Here is a 16,898-nt window from a genome sequence, read left to right on the forward strand (position 1 = left end):
ATTGTGAACATGAACGTTTCATCTCCAGAGAGGTTTCCTGTTCTGTGTGGACTCTCGCCAGAGGAAGAATGAAGGTCTGCAGAGTTGATTAGATTACCCTGCCATGTGGCCCGCTTATTGATAGATGAATTCAACTAGTTCAGGAAGTCTCGAGAGCCGAGCCGAGGCAGGTCTGATTCTCATAATTGGGGATGCATGCACAATATTTAGGTTAGGTGAACATTTTACCGCACGACATGAGTCCAGTTGCTCTTACAATGAGATTGACTACGGCTTTCTGCATAATTTATGATTTGGTGTGCTTTTATTTTATTTTATTTTATTTTTAACTCTAATTGGTTAATCATAGAAAAACGACATATATAGTTTACTATACAATACTGATTAAAACGTTAGATTTTTTTTCTCACACTGTCACATAAAGTATTGAACTACAGATCCCTATGTTGAATTTCACATATTTTTCCTGCGGCACTGCCATCTTAAATGTTTTGATGATCCGGGCGCCTGTTAAAACTGATATCGATCTTTGGAATGATAGACTTAATGCAATGCGATCCTTTAACTGCCAGAGCAGGAAATGTATCTTTCATTTGTGCCTTTTTTCATCTAGCATGAAATTTCCCAGAGCTAAAGCACGTTAGAACCAGTTCCACTTCTCACTGCTTCATTTTACCTGCTATTAATCTCAGGCAGGAATAAAAAGGGCGAGAGTCGTTTTGGACGCAAAACGTTCTTTATTTTTTAAATATCTTCTTAAATGGAAGCTTCAAGGCAGATAATATTTAAGACTTAAGTCGTAAACCGTTTAACTGCGTGTCTAATTTCTGAGAGGAAAAGGGAGTTTGTCGCAAACATAATACGCCCTCTTGTTGACCTTACTGAGCGGATCTCTTTCACGCGCTCTGAACCCCAGCGCGCGCCTCTGGAGCGCTCGTGGAGCTGTCATACTTGTCCCCCTGACTGTCAGTGAAATTTATTAGCAGCTTATCTGGCAAAAGAAATTCGCAACGAGCATATGGAGGGACAGTTACTGTGGGTGCTGTGCGGGGGAAAGCGTCGAGGAACCATACTTTTCTGAGTCTTCAAGACACGTGAGTACAATTTGATTTAATCAGACTGCACTACACAAAACAGTAAAGGGTTAGAGTCACTATGTAAAGCACCATGCATGCTAATCTAGACTGAAAATCAAGGTTTAGATTCACTAATCAGAAGGTATTGCGCATACAAAGGGCGCTGTGTTTATTCGCGGATTAAAAACCAGTCATATCCTGAAAATATTCACCCAAATGAGCTACACAGTATGAGCAGGGGGTTAAAAACAAGCAAACACCAGGCTCCACCTTAACTTTGTATTTGCTTGGAAGTTTGGCTGACTTTATGATGGAAATAATAACTAGTAGTAAATTTTCTGATTCTGCTCTGACTTCAAAAGTCTGAAATAGTCGGTTTTTGAAAAAAAAAAATATATATATATATACATTGTTTGTTATATAGATCAATTCAGACAAGTGTTTGGCTTCAGCCTACTACATGTTTGTGATGAACAAAGCCCCCTCCCCTTCTTTTTTTTGAAACCTCTCTTGTGTGATGGTGGCAGCTCCCCATACCCATTGTGAAGATGAAAGGAAGAGGAAGACGCCAGTGTAAATTCAGAAAAGTCATGTTCACTGTTCATACTCTAGCCTTCCTGTTTTCCATACATGCAGAAGAGCGCACAGCTTCTTGTACACACACTTAACTGCTATCTAGTACTTCTCTGTGGATTATCTTCTTGGTTTTTTTGTTTTATTGTTCTATGATTTCCCCATTTAAAGCTTTTTACAGCGTTGTGATGGTGGAATAGGACGATCATGTGGTGTTGGAGAAGAAGGAGGCACAGGTATCGGAATGCCACAGGCTGTCTCACTGCTGTCCTTCCTGCTAGTGCTCATTGGATATGGTGAGTTTCTACAAATCTATCATCTTACTGCATTTTAATTGACTGTTGAACGAGGCTAATGCGTGGCCTCTTCAGACACCCGCTTTCCTTTGTGAGGATGTGAGGTCCCAACAACAGGATTTACACAATACAGAGCACAATAGCTCTTAAAATAACATGCTACTAGTGCGTTTCCCCCCACTAATAGCACCCTGATTCCTGGCTTATATACTCAAACATGTTTAACTCTTTGTCTGTTTGATATCTATACTTTACTGCTTTTGAACCTGTTAATGTGGACTCCACTGAGCTTGTTCTGTCGTTCTGAGCAAAAAACTATACTTTGTGGTTGTTTGGGCAATATATCTGATGTTGGATAAGGGAAATGTATAAGAGGTTTATAAAAGTATTATAATTACACATAGGACACGTTGTTATAAATTATGGTTACAATGTGTTGTCAAAACTGACGCTTTATAAACTCACAATTGAGGCCAAGTTTTACTAGAAAACCTTCTACAATTTGTAAAATTACCAACAAAAATGAACAGACCCATACACTCCTAGTATTTTTTTAAACAGCCACAAATATTAACTCACACTTGAGCTTATCATTCTGATTAATTTACCTAACAAAATGGAACTAGAAAAAACCTTTAGGTACAGTAAAACTTTGCTTGCATGCTTGGAAAATCTGGATTTTTTTTTAAATAAATGCATTAATGGTTAACTACAACCAGACTTAATTTTACCCATTGTGGACATATTAAGAAGGTGTATTCACCACTTGTAGAACAATGTGTAACATTTTCTTTTTCCTTTCTCTGTCTTTCTCACATCTACTTGTGTGTTTTCTTTCCTGCAGCTTTTGCAGGGCTCAATATCTGGCCCTCCTTGCATTCTGCCCTAAGCAACAGCAGTGTATTTGTGGACTTCAGCATAAAATCCAACAGCAGCACCATCCGGAGAAGGAGCCTATCTCTCGTCAACACGGAAAGCAACACCACTGTTCTGACCAAGACTCTCCACAACAATCAACCGGCTGGCAGGGTGGAGTTCAACTGCTCCTGCTTCCCGTACGCAGGAACTTTCCGGTTCCTGCTGAGACAAACCAGCATCTCCACTGTTTTCCCTACTAATAGCACAGAGGGCAGTAGCATAGAGAGCACTACCTGGTGGTGGAGTTCAGAACTACAAGTCCATTGGCCAACCTTTCATATTGCCGTGGAGAGAGCTGGGAACCACTCTGGATCCTTTCAGGCAATAAAAACAACATTTCAGTATATACTGTATATACTGCTGTAAAACAATGATAAATAATTATCATACTTTATCATACTTCTCTTCTGTTGTTTCTTCTGTTGTTTCTCTTCAGGTTGGGATATCCACTAATGAACACTTTCAGGCTTGTTCCAGCGGCATTGATTCTGCTCTCTCACTAGAAGTCAGCTACATGGAGTACAACCAAATAGGTCATAAGAGCATCAACAAGGTCCGAGCCCTCACGCGAATCCCAATCAAACCCCTCCGTTCTCAGAGTGTTGAACTGTCCTGTGCCTTCCCATTCACAGACAGAGATTTCATAAGAGTTGCTCTACAGTCTCCTCACACAGCACAGGAGGTGAAGAGCTCTGGACCGCTCTACCTGTCCCGTATCTTCTCCTATAAGCTGCTAGTGGAAAATGCCAATGCGTACAAGAGTGGCTGTGAGGGCACTATGACTGTTAAATTGATCACCCCGCCCTGTGCTCACATCAATGGGAAAGTATTACTGTATAGTGATGCTGCTTCATCTGCAGAGGAGCCCACTTCTCCCCCGTTGGCCTTTAACTGGCTGACTCAGGGAGAGAATGAAACTGAATTCAACTGCTCCGTGTTTTACCCGGGAAGGCATAAGTACTGCTTTCGCTTTGTTTTCAACTACAGCCGCTCGCCCAGTCCAGCACAGACGTGTCTGGTGGCTTACAAAAGTGCAGGTGAGATTGTTTAGCCCGTGTGTTTTTGGTGTATTGGAGTGGAGGGAATTTATGTAGCAATGCAGAGTTAAAGGTTTTAAACTACTAATCTGCTTTATCGTGTTTTAACACTTTCCTTGCATCCTGCAGAGTCATGGGGGCCATGGCAGCCGTGGAGTGTGTGCAGCGTGAGCTGTGGAGAAGGGGTGAGGGAACGAGTGCGTGAGTGTTTACTGCCCTCAGGTGTGCGAGGGATGCAGTGCACTGGCATGATCAAGGAGCAGTCCCTGTGTTCATTAGAGGATTGTGTCGGTGAGTTTGTTTACCCTTAACTTGCTCTTTCTAAACTTCAGTATCTTAGATTAAAGCTTTTTCTCTTCAGTTTTGTGTCCAAACTTTGTTTTTCTTTTTGTCCCAGTGGTACCAGCTCCTTCTCCATCTCTCTCACCTGCACCGGTTGGAGTTGCACCCTTGGGCGGTAACATGATTGTGGTAGTTGGTATCTCCCTTTGTCTGGCTGTGATTATGGCTACTGTTGTGGTGACGGTGTGGAGAAAATTTTGCCAGAGCCCTCAGTGCAGCTCTGTCCGGAGAAGCTCCATGCATTCTCCTGGAGGGCGCAAGCTCTCAGATGAGGCTTCCATCTGTGGGCACAGCCTACAAAGACCCAGCCTGTCTGATGTTCACAGCCCTTCAGGGGGCGTGGGTGTGGCTGCAGCCCAAAAAGATGGGGCTTTCTTGGGAAGTCAACCTCTCTCACAGACCGTGGTGATACCACTCCCACAGGACCCAGAAAGACTATCTCCCACTGGCCAGAAGGTGTTTCCACCAATATTTGGGTATGTTTTAAAATTTATAATATTCTATCCCAGATGTCGCCCTTTTTGTCACAGCTATTAAAAAAAACACACACACAATAAACCGGAAACTATTTTTTGCCTAGGTACAAATTGGCACAACAACAGTTGAAAGAGATGAAGAAGAAGGGCTTAAAGGAGGCTACACAGCTGTACCATGTCTCTTCCAGCCCTGTCCATGACACTGTTGTAGACACATCTGCTTCACCCACCATCTCTCCCATTCCTACACCGATTGGATTTGCTCATTCTGCCTCCCCTTTAGGTCTACAGGGTGATTCTAAACTCAAGAATTTTCACATTGCAGCTCCCTTTTCTGAACCACCACCACAAACTTTTAGGGCCACACCGGACAGACTGAGTCCTAGAGTGGAACTGATCGTAGGTCCTCCTGTTGCTGCTCACGCAAGTAGGAGCAGCTCCAAGTGGCATGACCGCACTGCTGACTGGGTAGAGATGGTAGAGAGGAGTGGGCTAACAGGTTTCAGAGAAGAAGGACATGCAGCAGCGGGAAACTCTTGTCATAAGAATCCAAATTTCCGACGGACTTCCAGTTTTAATGATGCCAAACCTCAGCTACCGTCCTTCTCACAGTCCAGACAGTTCAGAGAAAGAAGCCTGACCCAGGTAACTTATATACTCTTTAGTATGATTTTAATTTATTTTTTATTTTGTTTATTTATTATTGCTGTAAAACATTTTAGTGCCACGAATGGTCAAGTTTAACCGTTATGTCCTTTCCAGGTGGGATCTCGGACTCTTCCCGAAGGAAGCTGTTGGAGCAAAGGAGGGTGGGAGAGACAGCCATATCGCTCTTATCCAATTCCAGAGCATGGGGCTTCAGAGTGGGCTAGATCCAGATTACAGAAAAGTGACCAGAGGAACCCCTGGACAGAGAAACCAGTGCTTTCACACATTAATGAAATCAAACATGCTGGAACCAACACAAACACAATTTCAGCATCTGGGACACAGGGTAAATCTGACTTTAATAGCACAGCAGAGAGGAGAAAAAACAGTGACCAAGTTTCAGGGATCGGGGGTCCCGCCGCAGCACTTGTTAGTTCTCAGGAAGTGAACCAGTTGAGTTTGGATCGGGCTGAACAGAACTGGAATCGTCGTGGCCCCTCACCAATTCAGAGGAACATCCTGGCCCGGAAATTAAAGGAGGCTCAGTCCAACTCTGCAGCCAAGGGGCGCAAGCGCAGCTCCAGCTTTACTGCTTCATCTTCAGACCAGAGGAAAGGTCGCTGCCACTCTCTGCCTGTGACTGAGGAGTACACCAGCAGTGATGGCTCTCCCTACAAGCTGAGCGAGGCAGAACAAAAGATGCTGGATCTAGATCTGTCCTCGTCATATGTATGGGAGGAGGAGTAGATCACAAACGACAGCTGAGAAAAGCTGCCACTGAAAATCACATTTATTCTTTACCCTTCACCCTACATCTCTGTACCCACCTATGTATTGTAATGTTAGATTTATCTCTATATGTTTATCTTTTAAAGTTCTTATTTTTGACTTTAGTTTGGAATTTTTTAAGGTTTGTTTTTGATATTTTGTAATATTATTACTGACTGAAAGTTTTATTTAATTCACTGTATGCCATTGCTGAGATTTTTAACACACTTTGGAAATACATTTCTCCTCTGTACTTCAACAGCTGGTACAATAAACCTGTCACATTTTCTAAATGCACTCTTAAAATCAATACCTAGGCCCAGATAATGCTCTAGTTTTATTTCCACATAACTGTATGTGTTTCTTTTATAGTGCTGCCAAGTCTTCTGCAATTACAGTACTCTACAATACTGAAACCGCACCAGCTACACTGCTTCTGTCACAATGGCCACGGGCCGATAGCTAAATTGGACTCGATTGCAGATAACCACAAACAGAGACGGCTCAAACGTTTTGCAGTGTTTATTATTTAGTCAACCAGTGAATTCGTGACAAGGAGTTGCTAACGAAGTAGCCGTGGGTCGGGGGTGAACGGGGATTTAGCAGGTTGAGACGGGAACGGAGCGGTTGCGTTGGTGATCGGCGTGAATCTCGCTTTCAGGGAGAGGCGGTGGTAGTCCAGGGGAGTAGTGGAACGGCTGGCAGACCTGAGTTCCGCTGTGTCCAAGGTGGTGAGTGAGGCTGGAGGGCAGGTAAGGCGAGCTGGGGTTGAGGGCGATGACAACGAAGGTCCAGGAAATGCACATGAAACCAAGGTTAACAATGAAAAAGTGGCAAGAGCGTGAAAAGCCGTAGAGTCAATACCAACGTGAGGTCTTTGACGCACTGGCGGTGAAGGAGAGTCTGAGGGGACCTTAAATCCTCAACCTGATTGCCCCGAATCAGTCTCAGGTGTGCAGGACTGCAGCAGGGAGATGGCTCCGCCCAGGGGTGGAGACCAAGGAACTCAGGTGCCTGATAGCACTTTCCAGTCGAGTCTCCAGATCCTGACAGCTTCACTGTTTAATGTGAGATCTAAGCAGTGTCAAATATGTAATGAAAATTACACAGTTGTATCCATTGTAACTATGCTTGAGGACAATCAAATGAACATCAGAGAGGTGTTATGGATGAAATGCTGTTTATTTTAGTGTTTGGTTAATAGACACTTTACAGAAAGAAATGCATACAATACGGTATTACTGATATTTGATAGAAAAATAGCAAAGGGAGAAATTAAAATATGGCAAAGAATGTTTGTTTTTGTTTTTTAGCGTTTAGGTTTTTAAATTTCGCCCGCTCCACTGCCCACGGCGTCTAGGAAAACCAGAGGCCGCACCTTCATGGTGGTGTGTCTAAGTGAATACCAAAGGCCTTTCCAGGTCCCCCAAACAATACCGTCATCATACTCGGCTTTGTACTTCCCTCTGCGATAGAATTTTCCATTTAAGTTGGCTGCATGACATCTGTAGATCAGAAGTTAAGGGCACAATGTCAAAGGTAAATTTTTCAAATTACAAAACCCGGTGAAGGGACAGAAACTTCATAATCACATTTGAAGTGATGCAGACTCATCATGAAACAGAAAGGGTGGGTGACAGCCTCACCTGTTGTACCACCAACCTGCTTTATTCTCCTGGGCACAGCTTCCCTGGAGGTACCGGTCGTTATCCTGTCAACCACCGGCATCAGTGTTTTCACATTCATCATTTGCACATGAGTAGTCTATTAGACGTGCTGTGAAACATCAACTTGCCATCTTGGAGTGGTAATGGTTTTGACAGATGTGCGACTAACCTGATCCCTGGTGCTGAAATGCATGCCACTGAGGCAAGAAGACCACTGCTCCACCACACCCCTGCTTCCACTGAGAGCATCTCCCGCTGACCCACTGTACTGCCCATACTGAAGACGATATTTATCCTGGAATGAGCATTAGAACAATGTTTCCTGGGAGGATCGTTATACTTATGATTCTAAGGAAAAGCTACACAAAGTGTTTTTCTCACAGCCTCATCGGTGATCCTGAAGTTGTCATAAAACGCATAGCTTCTCTGTCCATCCCAATCCATAAGATCGATCTTCACAAGGTTCTTACCTTTAGCACAAAAAAGACACAAAGTAAAGTTGGTAAAGGAGAAGCTAATAAGACAGGAAATACAACTTTTTAAAATGCAACATATGAATGAAAAAACACATACTGGGTGTCTAATGTGAAGCATTAGTGCATAACGTGACCTGCTGACCTTCTGATAGCAGAGAGTAAATATGTTCATTGCCCAACCAAAACTCGTCATTCCACAGTTTGAAGTCGCCAAAGCCATCTCTGTAGTCCACCCAGTCTCTGAAATGAGAAGTAGGCTGGCAGTTGACTTCAAACAGAAAACCCCACAAGCTTTATCAGCATCATACTAGATAGACAGGCTGTGGGATCTTCCACCCACATGCTGTGGGCTACTTCTTCTGCACAATTACCTGTGAAAGTCAACTCTTCCATGCCGGCGTTTTTGAAACACTGTCCACCCTCCTCCATCATCCATGTCACAGTAAACTAAAAAGGGCTCCTGATGTAATTTGGGTCTTATGCGGTAGAAACCGCTTGATGGTCTCTGTCTGTCGAACAGTTCAGAACAGTCTAGAAGAAAGACTAAATGCTTCAGAGATTGCTGATTATTGTTCTTACATTGACATTTTGACTTTGTGTTGCATGTCAAGTAAAAATAGCTGTGCATGTGCAAAACTCAGTGAACTAGAAATAGAAAAATGCGTCATGCACTGTAGATTTGCACCAAACATAGTGCGCTTTTCTTACCTTTATCATATACAATTAAACTGCCTGTCGGTGGAAGTGGTTTAGTCAGCGTCATATCCAGTCCATCTAGTGCTGCGCTCTTGTTGTGGTTTAAACCAGAATCGGGGTCTGAATCAGCCTGAGGTTTGCTGTTAGACGCAGCAGGCTGAAACGGACGGAAGTATTTGTGCGTCTGCAAGTGCTCAACCTGCCATTTTCTGATCAAAAGACCATTTTCAAGTTTCCTTATGCTGCGCTTGAGAACAGCAAACTCAGGCCCGCACGAGTCTGTTGCCTTAAAATAAGGAAGGAAAAAAAATACCTCTGTTTTTATTCTGATAACACACAGAGGAAGCAAGTAATGCATCACAGTTTTTTTCTACACATCTAGAAAAAACACAATTTAAGGCAAACATTTTCAGTTTTCACAGTCAATACAAAAATAAATGAAAATATTTGTTACAGAGTAGATACATACAGACGGCTGTGAAGAGGAGACCAAGACTGGGCACAGCAGAGTCAAGAACAGCAACACTGGCATGACTTTTAGGAAAAACCACGTTTTCTAAAATAAACAAGACAATTTAGATTAAAACTTTAAGAAAAATCAAAAAGTTATCCAAAACTTTAAATGCTTTTTTTAAACACCTGAAGAATCTCGAAGCCACAAGCCTTACCTTCATTTCACAAAGCTTCCCTTGTTTTCTTCAGGTTCAGTGTTCTCTTCCCCTAAAATTTGTCAGCATTATTTATAGGCTGGGCGTCTGCATGTTTCACATTAGAGGATTCGGACTAGAACGGTCTCGTCAAACACTGAACTCAGGTCAGTTTTGTGCTTGCTCCTTCATAAACCATCGCATTGTCTTGAAAGTAGAGCTGATCTCAGAGCTGCAAATAGCTTCACTGACCGAAAATGTTGAAAGAGCTCCATTTACATACCAGAAGCGCTGCTTGTGGGGTTTGCCTTTTAAATATAACACAGTGATCTATTGGGGGGAGACAATTATTCCTAAAAAAAATTACATTCTTTTTATATAAATGTCCTACTTCAAACACTAATTCGAGCAATAAAGTAATGCAATATATGATTTCTTAGTAATTTCATGAACAGCAGAGCATCCGGGTGAACATTACCCAGGACACTAAAGTTATAATATTTACACATATTTAATATGCAATGGTATAAAACACGGGAAAGGTGCAAACTGTAGTGTAGGAAGTCAGCGTGTGGGAAGACGATAAATGACCCTCTGCATGTGAAGTAAACACGCAGAGGGTTGTTGTAATAAAAGATGATGCAAGGAAAATGGGTCAGATGGAGGCAGACATGCGCTGTGGCGACCCCTAAAGGGAGCAGTTGAGGTATTTTGTGTTTTCTATGTATTTATTTATTTTTTTTTTTTTTTTACTTTTTACTTTTCTGAATATCATACCCAAATTTCATGAATTCATGACAAAAAACAAACAAACAAGTGACGCAAAAGGCAGGAATGTACTATTTCGTTATTTTGGCCAGTCTATTAGAACCAGATGTTCCAAATTAGGCAGCCCGTTGGGCTAGTTTAGTAACTATCGGCGGTTTAAATACGTCTGTGCAGAAGGGTTACCGTCAGACTCTGTTTTTGAGTCAAAGTAAGCTGAGGAGGAAATATGAATAAAGAGGGGGGGCATTTTTTCTTTTTTTTTTTTTCTACTGAGCTCCAGGAAGTTCGAAACCGCTACGTTTGCAAAAACGATGAGGAATAGTGGATGGATAGAAAAAAATCCACCCGGTTAACCTTTGAACCGTCTTCCTTTGTCCCCGGGAGAAGTCACAAGACGAAGTCTCATATAATTTGACGAATGACAGTCCCGACGGTAAGCAGGCGGTGGGAGTTTAGTTTAGTTGGGCTTTTTGAGGGTCTGATTTGTTGTGAACGCTGCAAGGAAAGCAACAGGACAGTGAATGGTGATCACACAGACTGTGGACCGGGCGGTGAAATTTTGTTAAAATTTACCCAGAGGTAAACGGAATGAGCGATTCCTTTCTTGAGCAGTTTCTTTGTACGTGCTGCAGCTGAATGTAGTGGTTTAGGGACGCGCTGTGGACTCCTGCATCCTGCAGGTAGCACCGGGAAATGCGTGAGAGACTGGTTTGAAGAAAAGCAGCGTTTTAGGACGATGACACAAAGTTTATGCACTCTTGTCTCATTTGTTTCCACATTGTAACCACGTAGCATCGCGCCGAAATGGGTGCACTCAATCTTATCACGCTTTTGTCTCCAAATGCAGAAACTCCACGTTCAGGACAAAAAGAGAAAGGAAACAGAAGCATCATGTCCTCTGTGTACTTTAGCCCAGGGTTAGACTCAAGTGTAAATGGGTGAGGTTTTTATTTATTTATCTCTCTCTATATATCAAACAAATACATATATTTGTGTGTCTTTGTCCGTAATCTCTATCTGTCTTCTCAGAAACATGACAAAGATGGAGAACGCTAAAGTAGAGATTGATGATGGAAAGGAGGAGAGTGCACTACCAGACACGCTGTACTAGTAAGTTTACAGAGATCCAATTTGCACAACCCTTCAGCTCTACATACAGGCACATATAACCCTGTCCCCTGTTTTGCAGCAATCTTCGGAAAAGGATAGCCCCGTTTGTCATGTCCTTTGGCTTTCGGTGAGTGTGTTTTTTGCAAATTGGAAAAGGGTACACCCCTACCTGGTTGTCTTTTTAATTAAGTGGATGTTTTATCATCATTTGCATGTCTTTCTTTCCAGTTTATTTGGAGTAACACTGATCATAGTGGACTTTGTGCTGGTGATTGTGGATCTCTCGCTGCCAGCCAAGAGTAGAGATGCTGGAAATGCGTTAGAGGCTGTGTCCCTCACCATCTCTTTCTTCTTCCTTGCCGATGTCCTCCTGCGTGTCTATGTGGAGGGGTGAGTGAGAAATGCTTGTGGGAGTCTAGTCGTTGTTTTCTGCACCTCTGTAACCATCAACACCCGTTTGTGAGTAAGAAGTCATGCGCATGAGCCAGCCTTCCAGGAAGAATAGCCTCTGTTCTGAGGAAGCCAGTGGATTGCCTAACAAATCAGACAAAACTTACTTTTGCAAAAGTAATTTTTTGCTGACACTGCGCTAGAAGAAGTGCTCACATTGATGCAGTGGATCGCGATCGCAACTGTTTCCGTGCTAATGTGAGAAAGAGAAATGTTTAAAGCAGTGATTCCCACCGGAGTTTTGAATCAGCTGAAACCAAGTCTGATTTGTCATTAAACAGGAAGTTGTGAAAAGGAAGTCAGACAGGAAATGTTTTGGGTTAGGGATTAGGAAATGTAATGGCACAGTCATCAGAGTGTCAGAGAAATCACTGAATATGTCCATTGCATGATCTGTGCGGAGTCTTTCTCCAGCTGTATACTAATTGTCTTGTGTCATGTTTCCACTTATCTTGGCCTCCTTTTAGTTTCAAAGTGTACTTCAGCTCCAAGCTGAACATCATAGACGCCTGCGTGGTGATTGTCACACTGGTGGTCACCATGGTCTACACCTTCTCTGACCTGTCAGGTCCCAGCCTCATCCCCAGGTACATGTTTGCTCATTGCATTCCCATCACAACAGGCATACAGTCGGAAGGAACAATTAAATAATTAAGTATGATCAGTAAATAAACATTTTGTTGGATAAGAAAAATGCAAAAGGGGCCACTTTAATGAGCATATCATAGTATAACACATTTAATATTTGAATTAAAAAAAATCTTGTATTTCTTTTCCATATGGGAATTTACACCAATAGCCCACCTACTTGTTTTCTCTTATGATTCCTGACTGACCTCATAGATCTGTGTACAAACTACTCCAAAAAGAAAGCAATAGAGCAATGTTTTCAGTAAATTTGCAATTAGCCATATTGTACTTTAAAAACAAAAGCAAAAAAATGTTGAAGTTATTTTTGTTTTCTTATTTGGTGGTGAAAATCTGAGAATGAATGACTGACTTGGCTGATTGTCTAATGACTGTTTAGCTTAACCATATGGTTTTAAGCTACATGCAGTAGTTGCATAGAGTATCGTAAACCATATTACAGATTTTATAATCTCCTTTTGAATGCACTGGACTTCGAACACCTGGAATAATGATTCACTTTTGCAATTTTCCTTTCAGGGTTGTGACATTTCTCCGCTTCTTGAGAATAATAATCCTCGTGAGGGTTTTCAGACTGGCTGCTCAGAAGAAAGAGCTGGAGAAAGTCACCAGGAGGATGGTAAGGTCGTCATTCTAGACGCAAACTGGACAGTTACAAGTGTTAGGGTTGGCATCAAGAAAGAACACTGGAAAAATTGCTTATTTTTCAGATTTCTGAAAACAAGCGGCGTTATCAGAAGGATGGATTTGACCTCGATCTTACCTATGTCACAGGCAGGTGTTTGAAGTTAAACAATTATGCATGTCAGGAAAATACATTTTGAGATTTAAAAAAAAGAAAAAAAGAAAAGAAAAACAATGATTTTGCATCTTTACCCGCTCTGTAGACCGCGTCATCGCCATGTCTTTCCCCTCCTCTGGGAAGCAAGCCTTCTATAGGAATCCAATCAGGGTAAGTGAGTGGCCTTGGATGCGAACCATGCACCACCTGCTTCATTTTACAAACATAATAATAACATAGACAAAGATCAAAATGATCCCAATCACAGTTACCATTGGCTTTTAACTGACTTCTCTTCTCTCTTTGTGCAGGAAGTGGCAAGGTTTCTAGACACTAAACATGAAGGCCATTATAAAGTTTACAATCTTTGCAGTAAGTGTGCACCACCTTTCCTCACATGCACTGTATGCCCTTTTGTTGAGGATTACAAAACAGCGTAGTTTCTTTTTGCTTCCAGGTGAGAAAGGCTACGACCCCCAGTTCTTCCACTACAGGGTTGAACGGGTGTTTATTGATGACCACAATGTCCCCTCCTTGGAGTGAGCACGGTTTCTGTTTCATATGTGGCCTTTTCTTTAATCTGGATCTTTTTCTTGTAGTAAACCTATACCAATGTTGAGACTTCAAGCATTTCTATAAATGACTCGGATCCAGGAAAAAGATGCATCACAACTGCATCAATTCCAGTGCCAATTAGTATTTTCACACCTTATTTCTTTGTTCTTGTACTGGATTGTTTCAGGGACATGCTCAAATACACAGCGAGCGTGAGAGAGTGGATGTCTGCTGATCCCCAAAACATCATTGCGATCCACTGCAAAGGAGGGAAAGGTAACATTAGTGAGCTCTCCTTGACTCATTATCATTGGATCACTTATTTGAAAATATGCGTCTTTTTAAATGTGAATTCTACTGCTCCCTTTCCCAGGACGCACCGGTACTATGGTGTGCACCTGGCTTATCGACAGTGACCAGTTTGAGAGTGCACAGGTACATCTCTCTTACTTACTTGTGAAACTAGGGTAAATAGATAAGTGCTTTAAAACAAAGCTATATCCTTACATCTGTTTCTTTTCGCACTGAAGGACAGTCTGGAGTATTTTGGCGAGCGGAGGACGGACAAAAGTCAGAGCTCCAAGTTTCAGGGGGTGGAGACTCCCTCTCAGGTAACAACAAGTCATCAAAAACTCTTTGTAGTGAAGACCTCTAATCATTATGATGAGCAGCTCCATGTGGCAGAAACACAAAAGCATGGCAGCAATACAACGGCCTTCTTCACATGTGAGGCAACTGTTTTGTTTTTTGTTTTTTACAAAATTTGTAACATCGCCACAGAAAGTTGCCAGGTTTTGGCCAAACCTTTTCTAGGAAAGTATTTGGAAACAGCCAATGGTTCTGTCTTACAAATCATTTGTGGGAGATTTTGGGCGTACCTGTGAGACATCGCTCTTCACAACCATCATCAAAACAAATAGTAAAGGAATGTCTTTTGGAATAAGTATATTAGAGTTTTAGGCACCAGTGAAATCAATTCCAAGAAGCATAAAAGGGATTCTGGAGTCTCAACATCTTCTTAAGCCTGTTGGAATACACGTACAAAAACTAAATGCTTGCTTTTTTTAATGGTAAATGGACTGATTCTTATTCTTTTCTACTTTCCCAGAGTACTCAAAGCGCTCTATAGAACATGCCAAATTCACATATTCACTATCTTCTATGCTTTCTAACCACCATTCACACACATTCATACTCCGATGGATGCATCACATAGCTACTTGGGGTTAATATCTTGCCCAAGGATATTTGGTATGCAGACTAGGCAGAGCCAGGGATCAAACCACCAACCTTCCAATTAGTAGATGGCTTGCTCTACCTCCTACAGCCACAATATGTTAAAAGGTTTTGTTGTTTTTGTGTCCTGCAGAGCCGGTACGTAGGGTACTATGAAATCATGAAGAATAAGTTCAACAGACAATTGCCTCCACCGAAAAGCCTCAGGATTAAAAGCATCCGTATCCACTCCATAGCAGGTAAACTAGAAAACCTGAATCATGTTCGTTTATAGCTGCACCACCAACAGTGGCACATATGAGCTTTTTTTTTTTTTTTTTTTCTCCCTCTACTCCTGCTCAGGCGTTGGTAAAGGTAATGGTAGCGATTTCAAGGTCAAGATAATTGTGAGAAAAGAGCTGGTGTTTGAGTGTGTGTGTGCCAAGCAGGAGAACTGCACGGTAAGTCTGTCACACACTCACAAATTCACACAACAGGATTGAAGAGTTTTAGCGTTTTAACCCGTTTATGCGTTTTGTTAGGTATTTCCTGATGTGGGTAATAACGCAGCAGTCATCAGCCTGCAGAATGGACCTGTGGTTGAAGGAGATGTGAAGGTCATGTTTGAATCGAGTGCAGTGAGTGCTTACTTTTTCACCTTTCACCTATATTAAAGGAAAGCTTGTGAATTAGATTCATGTGATCTGTTCTCATCACCCTTAGGGTCTCCCGAAAGGATATGAAGATGTTCCATTCTACTTCTGGTTCAATACATCCTTCATAGAAGATAACAAGTGTGTTTCTTTTTCTATTTCAGAAGATCAGAGACCGTTTTTTGTATTCTTTTGACTGTATTATCATGACTTACACTCTTTAAACTGTCCTCAGGTTGTTTTTACCCAGGGAAGAGCTGGACAACCCACACAAACCAAAGACCTGGGACCTGTACAAGGAAGACTTTGGTGTCACTATGTTCTTCTTAGAATCTGAATAAAAGAAAGATCGAAAGATGGGAAAACCTGTTCTAGCTTTAATGATGCATAATGAACAGAAATATGCAAATTGAACACTAATTTAAAAAAATGCAGTTTTGGTGTTTAAAATTGACCAGAGGAATACCGCACATTTACATGTTTAAATGTTGTGATCTTAAGTGCTTACAATTCTCCACTTTACAAATAATGTAGACTAAAATTCTACTCTCAGCTTTTGCCACTTAAATTTGTGAGACATGGAGAATTACCAATACACAAAGAATAATGTCCACATTTAAATTAATCTGTATGTGCAGGTACTTTTGTTGTATGTAGTAAAATGATCAACATTTAGCATTCATGAAATTATAAAGCTATATGTGGCTTTTCTTTTCATAGCTCAGTGCTTTATTTGTGAACTATTTCCCAATGCTGTTACCTATTCAGCCCCACTTGAGGATTTATTGAAACCTAAAGTAGCCTAGGTATTGGTTAGGGTTAGAGTTGTCTTTGGTGGAAATGTGGAAAAGGGAGAGAGGAAGCTAAGACATTGCTAACGAGAGCTCAGAAAAGATGTTAGTCTCACAATGATTTAGAATTTGAGCTTTCAAAGCAGCAGCTATTGTAGAAACTGTATTGATTTTGATGAATTAAGGGTCACTTCAATGCAAATAATGATTTGATGGCAGTTTTTGTATCAAATTTCTGAAGAACAAAAAACTGTAATAAAGTGTTGGAGCTGTGCATGTGTTTAATTAAAAATAATCATTTTAATTT

At 41.6% G+C, this 16,898-nt stretch overlaps 3 protein-coding genes across 6 annotated transcripts; 2 read left to right on the forward strand and 1 right to left on the reverse strand.

Moving 5' to 3' along the window:
• The first annotated feature begins 576 nt into the window (after window positions 1-576).
• thsd1 (thrombospondin, type I, domain containing 1) lies at window positions 577-6,479 on the forward strand. Of its 2 annotated transcripts, XM_085289091.1 has the most exons (8): window positions 577-1,094; window positions 1,821-1,945; window positions 2,790-3,184; window positions 3,300-3,900; window positions 4,030-4,191; window positions 4,298-4,718; window positions 4,823-5,363; window positions 5,481-6,479. In XM_085289091.1, the coding sequence occupies exons 2-8, from the start codon at window positions 1,894-1,896 to the stop codon at window positions 6,111-6,113; spliced, it is 2,805 nt and encodes a 934-aa protein (XP_085145217.1). In that variant the 5' UTR covers window positions 577-1,094; window positions 1,821-1,893; the 3' UTR covers window positions 6,114-6,479. The 2 variants fall into 2 exon arrangements, with proteins under 2 accessions (XP_085145217.1, XP_085145218.1); XM_085289092.1 differs by lacking the exon at window positions 577-1,094 and having other exon boundaries at window positions 1,126-1,945.
• Window positions 6,480-7,276: 797 nt separating this feature from the next.
• Window positions 7,277-9,783, reverse strand: fgl1b (fibrinogen like 1B). The gene is made up of 9 exons (XM_085289115.1): window positions 9,642-9,783; window positions 9,443-9,529; window positions 8,986-9,259; window positions 8,649-8,808; window positions 8,420-8,517; window positions 8,183-8,271; window positions 7,971-8,096; window positions 7,781-7,845; window positions 7,277-7,639 (listed from the first exon to the last, which is right to left on the reverse strand). The coding sequence occupies exons 1-9, from the start codon at window positions 9,645-9,647 to the stop codon at window positions 7,459-7,461; spliced, it is 1,086 nt and encodes a 361-aa protein (XP_085145241.1). The 5' UTR covers window positions 9,648-9,783; the 3' UTR covers window positions 7,277-7,458.
• A 406-nt stretch (window positions 9,784-10,189) lies between these two features.
• tpte (transmembrane phosphatase with tensin homology) lies at window positions 10,190-16,865 on the forward strand. Of its 3 annotated transcripts, none has more exons than XM_085289102.1 (19): window positions 10,190-10,326; window positions 11,236-11,326; window positions 11,418-11,498; window positions 11,578-11,625; window positions 11,727-11,888; window positions 12,416-12,535; window positions 13,116-13,215; window positions 13,307-13,370; window positions 13,484-13,548; window positions 13,689-13,749; window positions 13,835-13,916; window positions 14,120-14,208; window positions 14,306-14,367; window positions 14,463-14,543; window positions 15,302-15,407; window positions 15,511-15,608; window positions 15,690-15,785; window positions 15,871-15,941; window positions 16,036-16,865. In XM_085289102.1, exons 2-19 carry the CDS (start codon window positions 11,280-11,282, stop codon window positions 16,139-16,141), a joined length of 1,539 nt encoding a protein of 512 aa, XP_085145228.1. In that variant the 5' UTR covers window positions 10,190-10,326; window positions 11,236-11,279; the 3' UTR covers window positions 16,142-16,865. The 3 variants fall into 3 exon arrangements, with proteins under 3 accessions (XP_085145228.1, XP_085145227.1, XP_085145226.1); XM_085289101.1 differs by lacking the exon at window positions 10,190-10,326 and adding an exon at window positions 10,348-10,821; XM_085289100.1 differs by lacking the exon at window positions 10,190-10,326 and adding an exon at window positions 10,828-10,967.
• Window positions 16,866-16,898: the final 33 nt, after the last annotated feature.

Source organism: Mchenga conophoros, linkage group LG10, assembly GCF_057382185.1.
Source record: "Mchenga conophoros isolate Kocher_MC1m ecotype Shallow Benthic linkage group LG10, M_conophoros_male_GT1.1, whole genome shotgun sequence".
NCBI classification, from domain to species: domain Eukaryota; kingdom Metazoa; phylum Chordata; class Actinopteri; order Cichliformes; family Cichlidae; genus Mchenga; species Mchenga conophoros.

Excerpts from the sequence above, each read along its gene's own strand:
- thsd1 (XM_085289091.1), top strand. The coding sequence starts at position 1,894 with ATGCCACAGGCTGTCTCACTGCTGTCCTTCCTGCTAGTGCTCATTGGA. Across the intron at positions 1,946-2,789 it reads GCTAGTGCTCATTGGATATG|CTTTTGCAGGGCTCAATATC; the intron begins GTGAGTTTCTAC and ends TCTTTCCTGCAG. Across the intron at positions 5,364-5,480 it reads GAGAAAGAAGCCTGACCCAG|GTGGGATCTCGGACTCTTCC; the intron begins GTAACTTATATA and ends TGTCCTTTCCAG.
- fgl1b (XM_085289115.1), bottom strand. Across the intron at positions 8,518-8,648 it reads GGAAGAGTTGACTTTCACAG|AGACTGGGTGGACTACAGAG; the intron begins GTAATTGTGCAG and ends TTCTCATTTCAG. Across the intron at positions 8,097-8,182 it reads TCAGGATCACCGATGAGGCT|GATAAATATCGTCTTCAGTA; the intron begins GTGAGAAAAACA and ends TGCTCATTCCAG.
- tpte (XM_085289102.1), top strand. The coding sequence starts at position 11,280 with ATGTCCTCTGTGTACTTTAGCCCAGGGTTAGACTCAAGTGTAAATGG. Across the intron at positions 11,327-11,417 it reads TTAGACTCAAGTGTAAATGG|AAACATGACAAAGATGGAGA; the intron begins GTGAGGTTTTTA and ends CTGTCTTCTCAG. Across the intron at positions 13,216-13,306 it reads AGAAAGTCACCAGGAGGATG|ATTTCTGAAAACAAGCGGCG; the intron begins GTAAGGTCGTCA and ends CTTATTTTTCAG.